General features: G+C 40.8%; 1 protein-coding gene across 5 annotated transcripts in view; it reads right to left on the bottom strand.

The window, feature by feature from the left end:
• Positions 1 to 22,724, bottom strand: part of LOC125261624 (interferon-induced very large GTPase 1-like) — a 31,582-nt gene continuing 8,858 nt past the window's right edge. For 4 of the 5 annotated variants that reach the window (XM_048180179.1, XM_048180176.1, XM_048180175.1 and 1 more), the window contains 2 exons: positions 9,843 to 10,105; positions 1 to 5,096 (listed from right to left, as the gene is read on the bottom strand). In XM_048180179.1, coding sequence (XP_048036136.1) covers positions 2,341 to 5,096; positions 9,843 to 10,098 — 3,012 coding nt within the window. In that variant the 5' untranslated portion in view covers positions 10,099 to 10,105 and the 3' untranslated portion in view covers positions 1 to 2,340. The remainder of the gene's footprint in view (positions 5,097 to 9,842; positions 10,106 to 22,724) is intronic. The other variant, XM_048180178.1, reaches the window with a different exon arrangement.

The raw sequence follows: 22,724 nt of genomic DNA, 5'->3' as shown, positions 1-22,724 counted from the left end.
TTTGATTCACACATCTGTTTATTTCTCACACTTTCCTCCATCGTCTGATTCCAGCACTGAGCTTTAACAAACACACACTTCAGTCATATTTCATCAACAGTCTGTCATTAATGTCCTTATCACAGATCTTTTTCAGGTCATGATAGAGATTAAGCTGTTTAGATTAGTAATAAACTATAAGATACATCAATCATTTTGAGCTTTATCAATGAGGCATATGTTCAGAAATATTTTGTTTTGATCATCTGACAGACACTTGTATGAGGAACTGAATCTCTTCTGGTGTATTTGATGAAGCTCTGATCTTCCGAGGTGTAGATGAGCTCAGATTCACTGATGAATGTCAGAGAAACTCATTTCTGACTGTGATCTGAATCTGAGAGGAGACGCAAGAGTCTCATTCTTCATCTGCTTCATTACATGTATCGATCCAAACTCTCAATAGCTTCATGTTTTGAGTATCTTCTCCATTCATCTGGGATCTTACCACTCCCCTCAAATGTTTTACCATAGTGTTTTTCCAGATCTTTCTGGAAGCTGCACACAAACCACTTCCAGTAGGGCAGTTCAGAGAGATCAGGAGTGATGCTCCACATCGCATAAACTGGTCCTGCTCTTCTGTACTCTCTATATTTAAAACTTCCATCTGATGTATTAAAACACCGATCACTTGCCACTAAATGTGTGCACATATCAGCACAGAGATTCAGTGTTGAACTGTAATATATGCCAATAATTCCAGTCACTCTGTGGAAAGCAACACTGTGATCTCCATCCATTTCTATGGTGTTGGTGCAGATGGCTCCACAGAACGGACACTGAACCCAACAGCACTGACAGAAGAGATCAATCAGAAGCTCATCTGGTCTGAACTTACAGTCCAGATTCCACAGAAAGTCACTGAAATGACTGCTGATCTCAGACATTATAGCAGTAAGCTCTTTACTCATCACATCTTTTAGGAGGTTGAAATCATCAACATCATCATGATTGACTCCTCTGAGGTCTTTTTCAGAGAAGATCAGCTCATCTGAGATCTGCTGTGTGAAACTCTTCAACCACAAACCAACATCTCCTCTGTTCTCTTGAACATGTTCAGTAGATTCATGTGCTGCTTTCATGATCTTCTGCTGCAGGAGTTCAATGTTCTCCTTCATCTTGGGTAAAACACTGACACTGAACTTATCAGAGATGTACCGACTGACTTCATCTCTGATGAAACTCTTGTAGTGATCTCTGGGATTATGAATGTAGTTCATGTATTTGTCAAAATCCTCCTCTTCTGCGAGTGTCTTCAGGATGTGTTTCTCCAGATTTGATCTGTTTCCATTCAGTGATTCACAGTTTGATCTCATTTCATCTGTCAGATCTCTGGCAGTCTTCTTGTAGACACTCTGCTCAATGGGCTCTTTCAGTTTCTGACAGATGATCTCTCCAAAAACAGCAGCTGATGTTGATCCATGACAGTATTTCTGGAAAATACTATAGTACTCTTCTCTCTTCTTCTCAACATATATTACAGGATCATTGGCTTCTCTGAACAGTCTGTGTTGGTCAGTGATGATCTTGTTTGATCTCTTACAGAAGGAAAGAACCAAATCCATGAAGAATTCATTCTTGAACGCATATTTCACTCGTCCTTCCTCATGTTCATGTTCCTCTTGATGTAATCTGTGAGTTGTTGAATGCAGCTGATGTTGTAGCCCAGCTTTGAAATGTTAAACGACTGAATCATTGTGTCTGTTTGAGGAGCAACATCTGTGACTAATGATCTGATTTGAGCTTCATCCTCTGGAGAAAGAGTTTGAGCAAACATCCATTTAGCTGATCTGTAGACATTTGTAAAAATAAGTCCAGTAGATTTTTTAACATGTACATTTTTAGAATAACTGGGCACAGTGAAAATATCCCTGCTCTCCCTCCAGTGATCTACAGGGAAGCGTCCCTCATAGTCGTCACAGAGGATCTCTCTCACATCTCTCATTACATCAATGTCTCTGATTGCAGGAGTGTCTCTGATGATCTTCTTCACACTCTGTTCCCAGAACAAATCAAACTCTTTCTTCAGTGTTTCTTCATTTGTTTTGTCTCTGAGTATTAAGGCGAGTTCTTTGCTCTTTTCATAGAGTGTTTTCAAGATTTATCCTCTGATCATCAATCTTTCTCTTTCGCTGCTGAGGAATCTCATAATTTCCTAATTTCCTCTTTTTTTCTCTCACATTGTTTTCCTGAAGCTCTTTGAATTTAATCTCTGAATCAGTATTTCTTTATCTTTCTTTATCTTTGTCTTCCTCAATGAATTCAGACATTGGTTTCTTCAATTCAACCTCATGAATCACTTCATTCTCTTTTTTTGTTGTGTAGTTTGTTCTCAGTTTCCATCATGGCTCTACGAAAATTCCAGAACCACTTCCTGTATTTGGTCTCCAGTTTCCTGTAGACTGAAATCTCCAGAGAATTCCTGAAGCTGAAGATGAATCGTTCCTTCAGTAAAGCCTCCCAGAGATCTTTAATATGATCTTTTAAGTCTTTCAGTATCATTCCATCTGAATTTGTTGCATGAGACATAATAGTTTTCTTCAGTTCTTGAATATTGTCACAGTAGTTTGGGTTTGGTGGAGCCATTGGTGGGTTTCCCTCCCAGAGCTGAGCAAAATACTTCACATCTTTCTGAACATCAAATCTAATGACATCACTGAAACATTCAACATCACAGACTTCATCTTCAGCAGCGAGTTTTGTCATCTGATCCAGTTTCTCCTGCAGTCGTCTCCTTCCCTCCATGTTTCTCTCTCCAGCTGTGACATCTAAAACGTTCTGATGCACAAACACACAGCTGGGATTCAGTCTGACCTTCTTCATCCTCATGAAGGCCCGAACAATGATCTGAAGAACGTCCTGCATCTCATACGGGTTTTCTCCAAAGATGTTGATCAATGTCAGATTTCCAAGACCAACAACAAATGTGGCCAGTTCAGTGTCATGATGTCTTGTTGATCTTCCAGTCAGTTCTGGAGCACGAAGACCCTCAGTATCAACAACCAGAATATAGTCAAAGTTCATCTGTGTTTTCATCTCGTCTGACACTCTGACCAGCTGCATGAAAGCTCCTCTGGTTCTCCTGCCAGCACTGACGGCAAACTGGAGTCCAAACATGGCATTCAGCATGGTGGATTTCCCAGAGCTCTGAAGCCCTAAAACTGACAGCACAAAGACTCTCTGGTCTCCCAGTTTCTGGATGAGTTCATCTAGAACAGCAGAGATCCAGATCAGAGGAACATGAGCAGCATCTCCATCCATCAGCTCCAGTGGAAATCCAGAGATCATCATCTCTGCTGCAAGAATCGGGAGAGAAGAGAAGTGAACCTCCAGGTCTTTCTTGTTCTCATTCACAGATGAACATGATTCATAGATCTGACCGATCTCCCTCATGATGTGCTCCAGACCAAAGGCTGCAGCTTGAAGATCCTCAGATATTCTCTCAAGTTCTGCTTGTTCATCTCTGAGATGAACAGATTTATTCTCTTTCAGTTTTAAGACGGCTGACCACTTCTTATGATATTTGTAATGTAGAGCAGAAAGATCAGCTGATGTATATTCATCCAGGAGGATTCTGAGCCATTTGAGGAAAAACGTCTTATTTGCAGTATCTGAATTTATTTGTCTAATGAAGAGCTTCATAAACTCACTGATATCAGATTCATGCTGCTGTTGGCGGATTTTCTTCATCTTTGCATATTTTCTGAAGATGCCCATTTTTGTCTTATATCCTCGATGTAGTTTTTTGTTCTTCTGACTCCACTGATGCCACAGTTTCCCCTGATGAGGCAGAAATGAGTCTTTGATTTCCGTCAGATGTTTCTTCTCCAGTAAACTCATCATTTGATGTGCTGCTGCTCTTCCTCTCCTGCAGTCTTCATCCTCTTCCTCATCTACTCTGATGTCTGAGTGTTTGGACACATCTTCAAGTCTGATAGTGGAAGATGATTTTGAGAGACAATCATTTATCGCTCTTCTGAGATCTTCAGAAACATCTGACTGATTTCTGTCTTTCAGACCAATTTTGAATTTCCCTTTCTTCATCTCAGTTACAGTAGATTCATCCTCAGTAAAAAGACAGATGAGTGGCTTTCTGTTTCTGTACAGGTTTTGGATCTTTGCAGCATTTCTGTCATTCCTGTCCAGTCGTGGCAGAATAACAACATTGACTGAGCTCATTTCAGTGAGGATCTGCAGCTGTTTCTCATGGTCTCCTGCATCACCGTGTAGATTACAGAACGAAACACAATCACTGAATTTATCCGTGTTTTTCCCAGAGGGGCAGAACCAGGCGATCTCCACCACTCCATCCATCAGGACTCTGGTTCTGCTGCTGCCTGGGCAGTACCTGTGGAAGAACGTGTTGTGTTTCTCATTGATCAGACTGTTCATCAGCTGAGACTTGGATGAAGACACAGAGCCAAACCTGAAGAAAAACACCATTGGAGTTTCAGCCTTGTAGATCTGCTGGGTTTGACTGATGATCTCATTGTTGGTGTTTCTGATCTTCCAGCTCTTGTGGATTTGTCTGAATGTCCAGAGAGGAAACTCAATCTGTTGTGTGAATGGATCAGGAACAAGCAGAGGCAGAGCGTACTGACACTGGGACAGTTTAGTGACCATCAGCTGCTTCAGGAAACCATCAGCACAATGAAACGCAGACATCTGGACATCCATCGGGTGAATATGGTCAGACTGACTCATTCCTTTGTTAGACAAAGACATTTCATCAAAAATATCACCCTCATCTTCAAACGAGTCACTGTCTCTTTGTTGTATCTGATCCTGTTCATAGTGATCTCTAACATGAATGTATCTTGCTCTGTAGTTCATCATCAGTAGTTTTTGTATGAAAGTTTGGATCAGCTCTTCTTCAGCACAAGACTCATGAGACTGTAATGAATGAACAGTTATCTGAAGAACATCTGCATCTCTCAGTTTGTTGAGGTTTTTGACTTCAATATGGAGTCTCTGAAATACATGCTGTATTGTCTTTTCCAGCTGTAGGTGTTGATGTGGCTGGACTCCTGCTCTTCCAATGTCCTTGTTTTTCCCTGCTTATTTGACAAAACAATGATACATTTCTTTTAGTCACTGTTTTCCAGTATTGATTTAAAATGTCATTTCATTTTCACAAAGTTATTTATTCATAGTGAATATGTATTAAGAGGGAAGTAAACCTACACTGTAAAAACTGTAGTGTAAATTAAAAGTAAAATACTAGCAACTAATTTACTGCTAATTGTGCAGTTCTTTACCATAATCCACTGTAAGTATGTTACTCTAAAAATACCATGCACTAATTTAAAAATCAAGTTTACTCATTTTATTTACATTAGTATTTATAATGTGCTAATAAAGTGAGCATGTAATTAATGTGAATTTATTTAATTTTGGGTTAAACTAAATTCAAAGCTGCAGTCCATAACTTTTTGCGCTCTAGCATTTAATAAACAGAACTGCATGCATTTTGTAAAATTGATGTTGATTCAATGCAGTTAACATGATGTAACATTGTTTCAGTGGTTGCTTGGTATCTGGGATGCCTTTCTGAGCACAGATTCCATACTGAGTTAAGTGTTCTTGAGTTGTATTTAGGAGAAGCTGGCAAATATAGTATGCAATCCGGGTATTCCATGTATAACAGTGAAAATACTGATAACCGGAAAATTCTGTCAATGGTGGGGAAAGAGTTAATATATGGTGTTAGTATGGTCAAGAGTGCATTATGACGACACAAGAGCACATACATGTTAACCTCACGTGCGGATTTCCTTTGCTCTTGCAAAAATCTGGACACGCGCTCTCAAATATACAGTACTCTCTTATGACCTGCCTCTCCTCTCGCTCAGATATTGCATATGTGTGCGCGCTCAAACTGTGTCCTGTGTGATCGTGAATCTCTCCGTGCTCTTGCACTAGAAATTAATTTGCTTCTGTATTAAACACTGTCAGAAGTCATCAGCCAATCAGAATAGACAACTGATAGACATCTGATCCATGAAAATGCTATTGAAATCTTATTGGCTGAGAGTGAACTGCACCTGGAATTCTTTCAACAAAGATAGATATTTAATTTCTTTACAATTTAATAATATTAGTAGACTTACTACATTACCTCAGATGGTTGAATGGTTGGATTCCACAACTGGTAAAATAAAACATATATAAGACAATACAATATTTACAAGCAAGGACAACAGCGAAAAATGGCAGATGGAGCAATAATAACTGACATGATCCATGATATCATGATATTTTTAGTGATATTTGTAAATTGTCTTTCTAAATGTTTCGTTAGCATGTTGCTTGTTACGATCACCATCTGTTCCTGTCACGTTCCTGTTCAGTTCCGGACTCCAATTCCCATAATCCTCCCTGCCAGTCACCTGCACACACTCCATGCTAATCACCAATCACCACACCCAGCTGCAGCTCATTATCTGGACTATTTAGGACTCTCACTCACACACACACATTGCGAGGTCTTGTTTTCACATGGTGTACAATTCTGAACATTTATCCTGTCTGCCTGTCTGTTTCCCGTCTACGATCCTGTGCTGCCTGTCCTGACCCTTGCTTTGTATACTGACCTGTGAGTGATATCTGCCTGTCCTGATCTACCGCCTGTATCCTGACCACGTCTCTGCCTGTCCCTTGCTGTACCTGTTTGCTCCTGCCTGACCCTGCCTGTACGACCACGCTCACTTTAAATAAAACGCTGCATTTGGATCTCTGCCTGAGTCTCCCTTCATTACAGAAGACCTCGCCCACACAAAGATCCAGCAGCTACCGTGAGTGTTTCTGTCACCTCCAATATAAATCCATCTGCCCAGCTAATAGGTCTCCGTCAAGGAGACAGATCCATTGAGGAGTATGTCATGGACTTTATTGAACTGGCACCATTAACGTGTTTTAGTGAGGATTGCCTCATGATATTCTTTCGCGGTGGACTATCTGATCCGCTTAGTTCCGTCATGCCATTGCATGAACCTGATGGGACTCTAGAACAATATATAGATCGGGCATTACAACTGAGTGGCTCTAGCTTTACGGTGGGTGTCGCGGAGGAACACGGCACTTCATCTCGTCATGTAATGGCTGCCGCTACAGACAACACGCACAAAATGGCGGCTACTACAACACTCCACCATGTCTGCGTTGATCATCCAGAGCAACGTCTCGTCTCCGCTGATCGCTCAGAGTCACGTCTCGTCTCTAGATCAGCCAGGGAGCGGAGAGGATTGCGTTGCAGTGTGGCAGATCCACCGATGATTTCAGTACAAGCGGCTGGCAAAAAAAAAAAATCTACTAATTTAGGACAGAACAAGATCAGGGTCAGATCATCATTCCCTAAATACATAAAATGTGGAGAACAAATATATCACCTATAGTGATTTTCTTTTGAGGTCTGGTAAAGCATAACTTACGAAAATACTTCAGCTATAAGCTCTTATGTATGCACAAATAATCAAAACAATGCAAACTTATTCCTAAATGACAATGATTCGGTTATGTGGATATCAGTTATATTCGATCATACTGGATTATTTAAACTTGCTTTTGCATTGCCGCTGAAAGCAGTGGTCAAGTAAGCTATATGTTTTAAACAGTTTCACAAAGTGTTTTCAACAACACACTATTGCTACTTCTGTGTTCCAAAAATGAAATGACGCAAGTATTGCAATACAATTCATAGTCCGAATATACACTGATTTCAGCAATAAAACCAAGTAAATAACCTTTGAAACGTCTCAGTTACATAGGTAACCCTCGATCCCTGAAGGAGGGAATGGAGGCGTACGTTGGGTAGACTGATGAATAGGAATCTCAGGGTGTCAGTACCATGTGGCCTTCACCCGGCCCGAACTCTAGGCACAATTCATTGTTCAAAAATGCCAGCAGGTCCCATACCCTCTTGATGGAGGCCAATGCAGCCAGCAAGAAAGTCTTCATAGACAGAATCTTTAATTCTGCTTACCGTAAAAGCTCAAAGGGAGCATTCTGGAATGCTCTTAGCACCAGAGCAAGGTCCCAAGAGGGTATGGAGGAGTGTCAATGAGGATTTTAATCGTCTCGCCCCCCTAAGGAACCTGACGACCAGGTCGTGCTTACCAACAGACTTGCCATCGATGTGGTCGTGGTTGCTTAAATTGTGGCAGCATGAACTTTGCCTACACTCCAACCCTTGCTGCAACAAAGTTTGTGCAAGTAGGCTCACTGGGGGAAACGCATATTGCGAAGGCCCCGGTGCCAGCGTGTGCCAGTGCATCTGTCCCGAGTGTTCCCTCAGACAGGGAGTAAAACAGCTGGCAGTGAGAGCTTTCTTGCGAGGCAAACAGGTCAACCTGAGCTCTCTCTGAACTTTCTCAAAATCAGCTGGACCACCTGGGGGTGGAGTCGCCACTCTCCCGGCAGCACCGCTTGTGAGAGCTTGTTGGCCGAATGGTTGAGCACACCAGGAACACGAATGACACAAATCGACCTCAGACACTTCTAACACCAAGGAGTAGATGGCGGGCGAGCTGCTACATGCGACGGGAGTGTAGACCACCTTGACGTTTGATGTACGCAACAGTCACAGTGTTGTCTGTGCGGACCAGCACATGCTTGCCCTGTAATGGCCCATTCAGGAGGCTCAGGGCAAGGCATACTGCTAACAACTCGAGGCAGTTGATGTGCCACTGCAGATGGGGTCCTGTCCAAACCCCTGATACTGCATGCCCATGGTACGTGGCACCCCAGCCGGCGGCAGAGACATCTGTGAACACCACAGCAAGCCGGGACACCTGTTCTAGGGGCACTCCTGCCCGAAGAAACAAGGGGTCTGCCACAGGCTGAAGGCTCTGTGGCATTCCGTCCATCTCGGGACTCAGCTGTGAAGCCAGAGTTGAAGCGGTCTCATATGAAGCAAAATGAGTGGGGTTACTGCCGCTGTGGCTGCCATATGCCCTAGGAGCCTCTGACAGAATTTCAGTGGGACTGCTGTCCTGCCTTTGAACGTATTAAAAAAATAAGATTTCAATAGCATTTTCATGGATCAGTTGTCTATCAGTTGTCTATTCTGATTGGCTGATGACTTCTGACAGTGTTTAATACAGAAGCAAATTAATTTCTAGTGCAAGAGATACACGAGTGCACAAGAAACAGTTTGAGCGCACACACATATGCAATATCTGAGCGGGAGGAGAGGCAGGTCATAAGAGAGCACTAAGTTTAAACTAGATGTTTGGTTGCATTTAATTATTAAAGCATTATACAAAATGCTGAGTGGCTAGCAACTTTGGAAAATCACTAGCCACAGTGGCTAGTGAACAAAAAAGTTAATGTCAAGCCATGTTCATAGCACTTAAAATTGAATCAAATTGTTTTAAGCCGCGCACACACATAACGATTGTAAAAGGCCGATTATAATTGTAAATTGATACCGTTATGACTGATCGCGCTCAAACGTGTCCAGTCAGAGCCAACTGCATTCAGTCTGTGATTACAGTCGGTGTACAAATTCTGTGTGTAAGTATTTAAATCTGCTTCAGTCGCAGGAAACAATCGCTTGTATGTTGAGCACAGTCTCAGAATGTTTAGCTAGTCGTAAAATGTGTGCCCAGCTTCAGTCAAAATGTACAGTGTTAATAAAACGATTTTGTGCACAGACTCTCAACTCCTGTGAAACTAGCTAAACCTGACAATCATTATGAGCTGATAATTAGAGGTTGTGTGTTCAAATCCTGCACAGAAGATGTACACTGACTGTTTTCACTGTAATTGGTGAAATGGCGTTGTTGACTTGCAGCTCTAGTTACCTTTTTGCTTCTCCTCTAACTGTTTAGCCAGAGAGTTTTCTTTCATGTTCCTCAGGATTTTAAGCGTGATCATCACAGCTCCTTCTGGTTCACAACGATCCAACATCAGATCCACAGTGTTAGTAGCTTCTTCTGCCTTCTCCAAATCAGCAGCTGTAGCAAGACCATCATGCTTTAGAAGCCATCTAAACTTTTTCAGTTTTTTACTGCCCAGACCCTCCAATGTCTCAAGGAGCAGGTGTGGAACTGACATCATCTTTTTGCTGGACAAGAAGAAAAAATTTGTTTTACAAAAATGAATTCTACATACTTTATATAAAGTATTTTTATATTCTAGTATATATATATATATATATATATATATATATATATATATATATATATTATTGCACAGTCCATGGGACATGCCAAATTTACATTTGTGACAAACTTTGAATTGAATTGAAAGATGACGGCTCTATAATGTACTGTATGTTATTTAAACTAGGGTGCAGACAACAACCCAGCCTGATCTGTCGGCAATTTTATTTCGCCAGGCAACTTAGTCTAGAAACCTGTACATTCATTTCTACTGCTTCTGTTACACTTTTGCGGGAACCAATCACAGACTGGCTTATCCACCTTGCTCGCTATTCGTGGGTATAACACGATGACGATAGAGAAGCAACGGCAAGTCGAGACGTGTTCCAGGTGCGATATGATTGTTACACACCGATTGCAAAATCTACCTGATCTACCCATCTCTCGCAAGACCATCAATTCACTTCCTTTTTACCTCTCAATGATGCTGAATGACTTCTTTAGTTTAGCAAACAAATCGCTCGAGTGGGTGTAAATGCCACTCACTTTCATGTTTTTTGACATCTTTGCTCGTTCAAATGACATCTTTCCTCGCTCAAACAACATCTTTTCTTGTTCAAACGACATCTTTCCTCATTCAAACAACATCTTTCCTTGCTCAAACGACATCTTTTCTCGTTCAAATGACATCTCCTTCAAATGACATCTTTCCTCATTTAAACGACATCTTTCCTCGTTCAAACAACATCTTGTCTCCTTCAAACGACATCTTTCCTCGTTCAAACAACATCTTTCCTCGTTTAAACATCTTTCCTCACTCAATCGACTTCGAAAACCCTGGTACAGGGGAGCACAAACCAGCCTGGGGCTTGTCTGAACGGGAGACTTCATAGAAGTCTACAACCAATGACCAGCTAAGCACAATTACACAGTCAACCCAAAGGGAAGTACGAAGCTCAACCTAACAGACAGAGCATACTGTAGGCACAGAGTCACGGAGGCCAACCCGTAGGGGCCTACAACATAACTAAAAGTTCTTACAACTGAACTGATGGCACACAAAACCTAGATCACACAGTGGTATTCAGGATGGCCCATAAGGCCAATCGACTGAAAACATAGCATGCTAAGTGCATGACCACCAAAGTAATTAGGTAGCTGTGAGTGCCCACGAACAGCCTGTCCAACACATTCCAACCAGCAGTGTACTCGGTAAAAGCACCTTTTACTCACTAAGTACGAGGAGTACAGCGTACGCCATCACGCGCTAAGGAACGATCGTTGGCCTATAACTCCAGCAGACACGTGGCGTCGGCTCGTGGCAGTGTTATCAAGGTTCAGGCCATAATAGATCGACCACAACCCCATCCCATCCCCGACCAGTGTTTTCAGTGAAAATGTTAGAGAAAACACTAGAAGGAAACCCAGCTCAAGGAAACAAATGCATAAAACCAAGCCATCAGTTGATTTACAAAACTCACCTTGAGGGGCAAGCCACTCAAACATTGTACTCAGTAAAGCATCTTTTACTCTCTAATCAAGAGGAGTACAAGCAACCAAACTCCGGCATGATACGTAGAAGGCCTAAAGGAAGCCTATAACCCGTATACACGTGGCGTCAGCTAGTGGCAATACTGACCTTTCTATGGTAAAGAGTCAAAAAATAAACTCACACATAGCTGTGCCAATATGCAGACTGAAAAGGAGGCCTCGGTGGGGCCTTCAACTTCCATGAACAACTGGCAACAGACAACGGTTGTTATTCTGACTTAAAACCAGCCAGCAGGCCACGTACTGAAAAAATTTAGAAAAGTACGCACAGCGCCACATAACTCTACGAGAGGCCTAATTTTAGGGCCTACTCAATAGAGGTAGGTGTGGCCTTATGGCGGGAGAGTCATAAAAATTATGACTCAACCATAGAATAAGTTATAAATACAGCAAACCCAGCTGAACCAAGCAAAAAACACTACAAAGGAGGCCTAATGGGCCTACTACTTATAGCGACGCATGGCCAGCTAGTTGTATATACACAAACCAAGCTACAGTGAAAAACTAACTCTAATCTAAGGGTGCTAGTTATGCAATCTGAGCCTAGATGTGCACATAATAGCAGGCAGTGTACTCGCAGTACAAATAATACACTATCATGGTGTAAGGAAGGCCTGCAAGGCCTGTAACCTCACACCACATAAACATAAGACTGCGCTATGTTCAGTGAGCAAACCCATGATCATAAACCCAACAGTGCTACTAGCAGAAAGCTGTTATTAAGAAAGAGGCTACAAATCTGAGCCAACAATCTAACAGCAAATGTTTCTGAAACAGCTGCTATGGTTGTGATCAACAACAGGGAGCTAACAGAGATCAAAAACTATTCTACTGTCTCTGCACCCAACCTGAGTGTGCCTTCCAACAGGTGATGCACTCAGTGGGACACAATATACATAACAGGGAGTACAAAAACAACGGCATGTTCAAAAAACAGCAGCTAATATAGCTCGCTACTATAGAACAGGCGATTACCTGTGGCAGCAATAGAGTAAGCTCACATGAACATGTAGGGCTATGGATTAATAACCTCAAAACAAAAGCAAGCTTTGTTAATCACATGCCATTTTTTTATGAAAAATTAAATCACAAAACAGATCTGCCTAGATCCGTGCTGAGCCCAATAGAACAAAACTAAAAACTTAATATAGTTGCATCACACTTGAACATAGATCAAGGGGCTCGCGTGAAGACATTAAAAATATGGCAGAGAGGTTATATACAGAGGGGGGCCTAGCTTACCGCATAACTTATCTCCTCAGAAATAAGGGCCTGCCATCTGACCAGCACCAGGCAGGCTAATAACAGCCTAAAACCCTGCAAATATACCATAGCACCTACGTTTTTAACATACAGAAAGGGGAAAAACTGGACATACAGCAACCACTCCCTCAGGAGGGGGCTAGAACTAGGAAATATACAACATTCTGGTGTATACAATCATTTTTGGGTGATGTCTTTAATGAAAAAGCAAAACACCTCAACCTAGCTCTAGCCTGCCGCTAGCTAAGGCCTAATATACTAAGCAAAGCCATAGCAACACTTGGGCTTCATTTTAAAGCCCCAAACACGAGGGAAAAATGAAGCACTACAAGCGATCACGTTAGACGGCCAAAAAACAGCCGATCTAATGCACACACAACTGAAATTAATGAAGGCTAACTCAAAGCAGATTAAACAGTGAAAGCTGAGAAGCTACTCTAGCCTACCCAGCCAGCAATGACACGTGGGGCCCAGATGGGTTAACTACGGGTTCCATGGGTACTGTGTGGGCATGGGCTTTGGCTGGGTGAAATCAGCGGGTCCCATGTAGGTTTTGTAGTACGAGTCCCACATAGGAAGCCCATATGAGCTGATTACATGGGCCCCATAAGGGACAGGCATGGGCCAAGTGGGCATGGGTTTGATCTGGGAACACATATATGGGTCTTGCATGGCATATTTATAGGCCAAGTGGGCATGGGTTTGAACTGGGAACACATATATGGGTCTTGCATGACATATTTATGGGCCAAGTGGGCATGGGTTTGATCTGGGAACACATATATGGGTCTTGAATGGCATATTTATGGGCCAAGTGGGCATGGGTTTGAACTGGGAATGCACATATGGGTCCTGCATGACATATTTATGGGCCAAGTGGGCATGGGTTTGATCTGGGAACACATATATGGGTCTTGAATGGCATATTTATGGGCCAGGTGGACATGGGTTTGAACTGGGAACACATATATGGGTCTTGAATGGCATATTTATGGGCCAAGTGGGCATGGGTTTGATCTGGGAACACATATATGGGTCTTGAATGGCATATTTATGGGCCAGGTGGACATGGGTTTGAACTGGGAACACATATATGGGTCTTGAATGGCATATTTATGGGCCAAGTGGCCATGGCTTTGGGTGATTGGTTCAGGTCCTGCAATATTATGTAATGCTCATCTACAAACAAGCATCAAAAATAAAATAAAATAAAATAAGCTTAACTTAGGATATCAAGGGGAGCCTTATCATTCAAGCTCCTCTTGGCAAAGCAAAATCTGCTTGTCACAACATGGCAGACAGAGCATCATTCTGCTTGCTTCGATGCTGGACAGGACAAGAGGAAAAAAGAAAAAAAGAAAAAAAGGACTTGCAGGAGGCCTCATCATCAATCTGTCTGCCACTTCTGTGTTGTTAGATGTCATTGGACCAAGGAGTAGCATGTGTTTCTATCAAGGTGTAGCTCATACACCAACAATGACTGGTGTGTTGGCTGTAAAAGGTACAGTAGATCTGTTTGGTTAGGCTATCTGAAGATCTTCAGGATGCACTGACATATACATGGTTTATGGTTTAAGACGGTAAAGGGAGGGGCTGAGGTAGCACTCTGAGGTCTGAAAACACGCCGGCGCGTTTTGCAGGGTTTTTTTCACATTGCAGCAAAACAGACTTAAAATACTCTGTGATTTTTTGTCATAGAGACATAAGTAATATATCAAATGAAACTATAGAATATCTTCTTTTATTTGTGTACACTCAGAGTAAAAACACAATGTTGTGCTTTTTGTAAAATAAAGAAAACTAACATGATGCGTGATCTCTCCTCTCCCTCTGAACGAAGTCCAATCTGATAGTTCTCAGAAAATGAACTGTAACTTAGTGAATACTAATCACAGAAAAATTACACTTATGTCTAAAAAAACTTTAAGATGTCAGGTTTTAAATCATGTAAGTCAAATCGAAAACAAACCTTCTGTGTTTATGTAATCTGTATGAAAAGAGAGCCATGTCAGAAGTCCGTGATTCAGCTCATTATCCGCTAATGCGGCCACGCCCACGGAGGGAGCGCTATTCAGGCGCAAATTCAGAGGCAATATATAGTGCTATTCAGACACAAATTCAGTCAATACATGCATTCATCGTCTCAATCGTGTATTTATTGTCTTGAAAAGTGTTTATCTGGGTGTAAAAGTCATGGTTAGCGAGCTCTAGAAGACATGCAGTTAGTTCCTGTTTTCTTTTCTTCTACAGATGAATTTTAGATGAGTTTTTGTTTCATTAGCGCCCTCCGGCTGCAGTATGAATTGGAAACCCCATTCATGGAATAGCCTCTTCTTCTTTTAGATGAATTTGTGGACTAAAAATGCACAAAGAGTGCCCTCCGACTTCAAGTATGAATTGAAAACACCAGCGCTCATAGTAATGACAATGAATATTAAATAAATATAACTCCTCTGTATAGAAAATTGACATAAGCATATGAGAATCCAATATTTCTCCAAATGTGAATGCTTTTAAACTAAAAGCCTATATTCAGACTCTTTGCATCACAGAAATACATTATATTTTAAAGAATATAATAGAATACCATTATTTTAAATTGTAATAATATTTTTCTGTATGTTTCATATATCATGATGAGCTTGAGACATCACAGAAGGTTTTTTTCACAGCCTACCTGACTGAAATGCCTCATTGATATGCAAGTCATTTCAGGTCATTACTATGCAATTATTTTGTCTTCTCAGGTGAGAATGACCCATTATTCATGGTGATTCACGCCTCCACGCATACTGTGTTTCTTGGCAAAAAGTGTCTTACAAAAACTAAATCAATATATTGTTTTATATGAAGGAGTAGGCAGCATAATTTTTACATAATTTTGAAGCAAAAACTCTAGTCTACAACCTCCAATACCCTAAAGTATTGTAAACACAGATTTAATATATATTTTTGGCCTTATTTCAGTGACTTAATTTTTTTGTTTTTTTCAATAACCACACATAAATGTTATTCCTTCAAAAACACAAACATGTACATACATGTTCCTCACATATTATTGTAGCCTAGTTTGTGCTGGATACAGTGTAATGACACTTTTTCCATTAATATGTTTATGAACAACTGAAAAAAGCACAAATGTCAGGGCATGTCAAAACTTCTCCAGGCCCCAAATCAGCCTCAGACTCCAGAGGGTTAAAGAAGTAGACCTGTAAGGACAGAGGCCCTTTCAATTTAAGTAAAAGAATAAAGCTGCAGAAAGCCTTCCGACAGTGCATGGAGCATTCACATAAACACTTTCATTGGTGCAGTGACCCAGATTGGGACAGATTTATGGGGATAAGTGTAAAGGAGACAGCATTGCTACTGCTGGCATTTGAATATTTACAATATTTATATTGTATGAATATTTTGCTAAATTAACATAAGTTGCTTATAACATATAGTTGCCTGTAGAATGTTGGGTAAATCCCTCCCTGATGCCTCATAGGACCCATTTTGCTACCCAATTGGCTTTTGGTCAGTTTGCACATCCATCTACCACGCCGGATACCCAGATTCAAGACCCGCTTGGGGAGTGGTTTCTGGTATCAGAGGTGGAAGTCATTAATTACAAATACTCAGTTTACTGTAATTAAGTAGTTTTTTGGGGTACTTGTACTTTTATGAGTAGATTTTCAAGCCTGTACTTTTACATGTAATCAGGGCTTGACATTAACTTTTTTGCTCACCAGCCACTGTGGCTAGTGGTTTTCCAAAGTTACTAGCCACTGAGCATTTTCACTGGCCACAATTTTGATGTTGGTAAATTACATTTTAGCCTATATGATTAAAGATGACTTTGTTATGCTTAAATTACTTTATTTTGAGTCATTTTACTTGATTTAGAAGATTTAAAACCCTTTCAAACTTTTAAATGCAGATTGACCACCCAAATCAAGACTACATTGTATATCAACTGGTATGTACAGGTGGGCAAGAGGTGGACAATATGAGCATGGGCTAATATGAGAAATTGTATAAGTTATTTGTGTTAGGCTATATATAAAAAAAAACAAAGAAGCAAATTACAAAAACAATAGTAAATTAAAAATAATCTTTTTTCAGATTATTTAACATCTTTTGTTGTTTGATTAACATTAATGACAGACAGGTATTTGATTGGGCTGCTCAATGCATGGACGTAACTGACGCATATCCAGTTATTACCCACCTGTTTACGTCCACTTAAGCCATAACCGACTGTATTCACGCGAGATACTCCACACGATGGACATTTAGACATCTGTGGGCACTGTTTAACTATTCAGGCGCGAGGAGAACTGATCGCGCGCGACAGAGCGCTTCTGCTGTGTGTCATTCAGCGCAATTCCGCCTATCCCTCATTCACTAACTGCACGTAGCCTAAATAACGAATTGTGTGATTGGATTGTAATTTCTACGACGATCTTCGACGATCATTTGGCTGTAAACTGAAATTATATTCAACCCGCCAAAGTGGCTAGTGGGAGTGGCTGTCTTACCCGCCACAGCTGAAATCTACCCGCATTTGGCGGGTTGGCGGGTGTTAATGTCAAGCCCTGCTTGTAATATTCATTAATCCCTGTAATCTACTAAGTTACTTTTAAAATCATAGTTGAGTACCGAGTACAATTTTAATTCATATCCAAACCTTTTATCTGCATTTTTGTAGCCAGTAAGATGATTTGATAGCAAACAAGCCGATGAAAACTGGGTCATGAGGACGGAAAACAAAACAAAACAAAAAAAGGACGTTAATGATTGATCTTTCATTGATTCTGAATGAAGATTTTAACCAGTTAAAAATGTATTCATGGATATTTAATCAATAGTCGTGGCTCCTCATGTAATTTAGTTTTTTGTCTGCCGGAGACATTTGCTTAATAAGGAAATAAAAACTTAAATGAGAAAAAAATGAGGGAAAAACACTTGTTTTGCATCTTATCAATTATTAATGGATTGTTGGCATGTTAACTTCTGGTAAAGGAAAACACACAATTTCCAGCCCTAGTCTGGAGAAGTGACGGTGACATCAGTGGTTAAAAGTAACTAATACTCTGAATATTTTCTTTTTAATTTTTTTTTTAGTTTTTTTTAATTATTATTATTTTTTTTACAAACTGTACTTTTACTTGAGTATTTCTCTAACACCGGTACTTTTACTCGTAATTGAGTAATATTTTAGCAATGCACTTAATTGTACTTGACTACAGATTTTCAGTACTCTCCACCACTGCCTGTTATGCACAACAACACCTAATTAGGCTCATTCATAATGAAGCCAGCGAAGCAGTTAAGTCGTTTGTTAATTCTCTCACATATCCTTTAATTTACGAATTTTACTGTATTAAATTGTTATTTGGTCAGGCAGTTCGGACATCTCTGGGGCCTGTATGCAAAGGCTGTGTTTCGCACTCAAAACGTTAACAGTCCATTCGGAATCGGAAAGCAAGCTGGCTGTGACTTGGAGGTGAAATGCATATTTCTTCCGACCAATGCCGAATTTCCATAAAATTAAGGTAAGTTGAAATATTATGTTGCCATAAAAATAACACTGCAGATTGTACAGTAGTCTGTAGTTTTGGTTTGTGCTGTTTAATCTGATGTAGAATCTAACCAAAAGGAAAAACAGCGGGTTTGGTTTAGCTATAGGGCTGGACAATAATTCAGTATCAATATATCACAATATACTTTTATTCAATAACGGTGATATGATATAAAATATATTCATCATTATTTCACTTCAAATTCATCTGAGTCAATATCAGATTCAGAGTTTGGTTCCATCCCGAACCCTTCCTCATGCTTTAAACATAAAAACATATTGCACATATTGCACATATTGCATAACACATACTTCAACATATTGCACTGTCCCCACCTTTTGCTCTAAGAATAAATTGGAACAAATCAAATCAAACTAAATGTGTAAGCAAACAGTCGCAAATGTTTTGGGCTTGTAAACATTATAATGTCGGTCTCCCTGTGCATCTTGCTGGCTTCTATCGTTAGTTGTAGTGTTGCAGTTACAACTGCACTATAAATATTGACTATGTTGAATTTTGTTTGCTTGCATAACCCAAAGAGCAAATATAGCTGCAGATATCTTATTATAAAAATATAAGAATTATTAAAACTCGTAAAATATTCTGACAAAGGAGCTAAATAAATGATAATTGTATAATAATAATATAATTACCTACATTTTAAGTATATGAAAGTAAAACAAGCACAGCCAATTTGATGGAGCTGAATTAATATCAGCCTTATGACTCCCAGGAAGATCTGAGTGGTTTGGCATCATGAGCATCAACCGTGATGTTCCTGGGATAAGGCTTTAATTTAAATTGTTAAAGATTATGTTTGTTGTTCAATGTATTATATAATGAGTGTATTTTGTATTGTATTTTTGGAGGGTTTTTTTCAGAGATTTTTTTAAAATATATTTTTTAGTTTACCGTATGTTGTGACATTGTTTTTTAAAGATAATTTTTGTTGTTCAATTTAATATATTTTTTGCAGTTCAAAGCATCAAGTGTCTTGTATTTATCTTGTACTTACATTCATTCTTCGTTTTTAATTTTTCTTAGATTGTTTCCTTAAATGAATGGTTGGGCTTACCTTGCATGAATTGCTCAGTTAGGACCAACATAAGATCCTTACAGAGCCCACTTTAAGCCCATATGGGCATTCACGGTTGAATCCTGGTGCAAGCCCACTTTAAACCCCTTTAGGCAGGTGGGGCCCAAATGGGTCTGACACAAATTGCCCGGTTAAGACCCACATAAGACCCTTACAGATCCCACTTAAAACCCACCTGGGGATCCACGGCTGGCCCCCATGTGGATCCCGGTTGCAAACCCACTTTAAACCCCTTTGGGCAGGTGGGGCCCAAATGGGTTTGGCATGAATTGCCCAGTTAGGACCCACATAAGACTCTTACAGATCCCATTTAAAGCCCATCTGTGTAGCCATGTTGCAAAGCCCACTTTGGACCCCTTTGGGCAGGTGGGGCCCAAATGGGTCTGACATGAATTGCCCAATTAAGACCCATGCAGTACCCTTACAGGTCCCACTTTTAGTACGTCTGGGCTTCCACGGCTTGCCCCAATGTGGATCCCGGGTGCAAGCCCATAATGGGGCCCACATTTGCCGCCCATGAAGCCCTCATCTGGGCCCCACATGTCATTGCTGGCTGGGTAGGAAGCTAAAAAACAAACTAGCGGCCAACCACGGCCCGCAAGTACAAAGCCAACCTAGAATTTCAGTTATTTCGCCCAAATATAACCCCTTCTATGTTTAACTGACTACAGAAAACTATACAGGAAAAACAAGGTCTACACACATTTCGCTGATGCCAATGGATTCGGGCCGAGAACGGGTTCTTCCATGCCCTCTCAATCTCAGCATGCAGATCAGGAAGGAATGGAAGGCTCATCGGTGTTGCTGGGTTATGGCCTGAAAGAAACAGTTTGTCTAGTCTGCCACAAACAGGTTCCTACCTACACGCTCCCAGGGCAGCTTCAGCCTGCCCAAGGCGCACTCCATAACCTCCAACAACCCTGAATACGCCGGGCAGGGTGGCCTAGGGGGAGGCGCGGGCTCACTCGCGAACTCCTCCTCGGCCATCTCCTGCTCTCTGGGGCTAGCAGCCAGCAGAGCACTCGCTCCTGGATCCGATGACGTCAGAGACAGGACGTCATATATCATCCAGAAGCGCATCCTTGTCAGCCGCTTCGGAATGAGAAAGATTAACCCCTCTCTTAAATTCCTCCGCAAGCTCCACCTGTGAGCCCCATGATTTTAGCCTCCGCTCGGCCTCGGCATGAGCAGGGTTAGAACCACCGGGCAAAGATGGTGATCCCTCTCCCCTCGATAATAGGGCCAAATCAGAACAGAGCATCTTCATTGACAGACGCTCAAAATTAACACAGACAGAGCCCTCGAGCACTGTCTGTGCGTGCTCCTCGCCCAGACACATAACGCACAGGTCGTGTTTATCCTCCAGTGCTAAAAACCTAGGCCAAGGATCAGTACACTTCTCAGACATTGTAATTCTTACCGGTGTTTGCGTGAAACAATGGCACAAACAGACAGTCCCTCAAAGACGAATAGATACTGGCTGCTCCCGCAGGTGCTCCCTTTATACGTCATGGTTCACGCCTTAATGACGTCATAGGCTGTCGCCGGCCAATAGGATTGGAGTGTTGTGATTACTGGCATTTCGAACACCTGTCACGAGTGACGTTCCCCAGTGCGTGAAGTCAACGTAGAGCGAGTTCCCTTTCGAAAGGGAACTACAGTCATTTTTTCAGCTGTTTAAGCCACAAATATTTACAAATATTCACTAATTATTTAATGCCGCCTGAGACAAAATCTCTGACCGGGAGTCTCAGACTCATCAAGGTCAATAGCTGCAAACATAATTTACATAAGGCTACTTTTAAGAATAATGACAAAAATGTTGGGAAAGTAATGTAGACCTTTTATGAGGTATTGTCTCCACTTTCATTTATCATTTTATTTTGATAAATATGTCTATGACAATATAGCATTATTGTTGTAGCCTGGCTATTTTAGCTAAATTATTTTTGAATGTAGGCCTACTCTCAAAAACTTAATTCTGACTTGTGAGTTATTATCCAGAAAAAAGGAATGCTAACAATAAAATTGTGCTTTATTAGACTATTAGAAACTGCATATATGCCAACAAAACAATAATATTGTGTTCATTACTCTATGGGCAATGCCATAGATTCAGGCATCGAAAGGTATTACACTATATTTGCTTCTGCTTTTCAAGTGCGATAATATAAATTCTCTATTATGGATCACATAAAGGTATTTTTCATACATGTCATGAACAAAATGTGATTTTAATGAGATATGTCGTTTTAATGACAAAAATTGCCATTTTAATGACATAAATATGTCGTTTGAACGAGAAAAGATGTCGTTTGAACGAAATAATATGTCGTTTGAACGAGAAAAGATGTCGCTTGAATGACAAAAAAAATGACATAATTGAGTGGAAAAAAATAATATGTATGTGGCAGGAATGCGCCATACCAGACCAATGTTCAATTTTAAATAGAACTTTTTCACACTTCCGGGTTTTTTCAATATCGCGTTCATTATCAAAGGCGATTCATCTGCGATGATGAACGTGATATTGCGTAGCTTGTCAGTGATCTACGGTTCTGTCTATTAAATGGCTCTCCATTTGAAAGCAGGTGATGGCGATTTAGCAGTAATCAGGGAACCGGCTTTACTGACGAAATGCGCGTGACAATCGCATGTGATATATCACCCAGCCCTATATATATATATATATATATATATTTGAATAGAATAAGGAAACACAACCCTTTACATTCAATCACGTTTTTTTGCTTCCATGCTTCCATTCTGCTTCCATCTTTTCACAGATTGATCACAGTGCATATACTTTTACCTGCAAAAATGCGCACAACTGGAGAAATACACAATTACTTTTGATTTTGTTAGATATAAAAGAAGCAGGGCCGTTTGCAGGGTTATATAATTGCCGAGGTCACAAAACTTAGTTTGCTAGGGGGGTTCGGGGGCATGCTCCCCTGAGCAAATTTAGATTTCCTCCTCCTCCTTCCTCCTCTCCATATCTCGCTTATAGCAGACTAACGGTTGCAGAGGAGTGGTTTACGTGTTTTCAGCCTAAGCTGTCAAACTGACGTTATCAGAGAAGAAACACCATTCCAGACTGGAAGT

Source organism: Megalobrama amblycephala, unplaced genomic scaffold (genome assembly GCF_018812025.1).
Source record: "Megalobrama amblycephala isolate DHTTF-2021 unplaced genomic scaffold, ASM1881202v1 scaffold443, whole genome shotgun sequence".
NCBI lineage: Eukaryota > Metazoa > Chordata > Actinopteri > Cypriniformes > Xenocyprididae > Megalobrama > Megalobrama amblycephala.
This window is presented reverse-complemented; position numbering and strand designations above follow the sequence as displayed.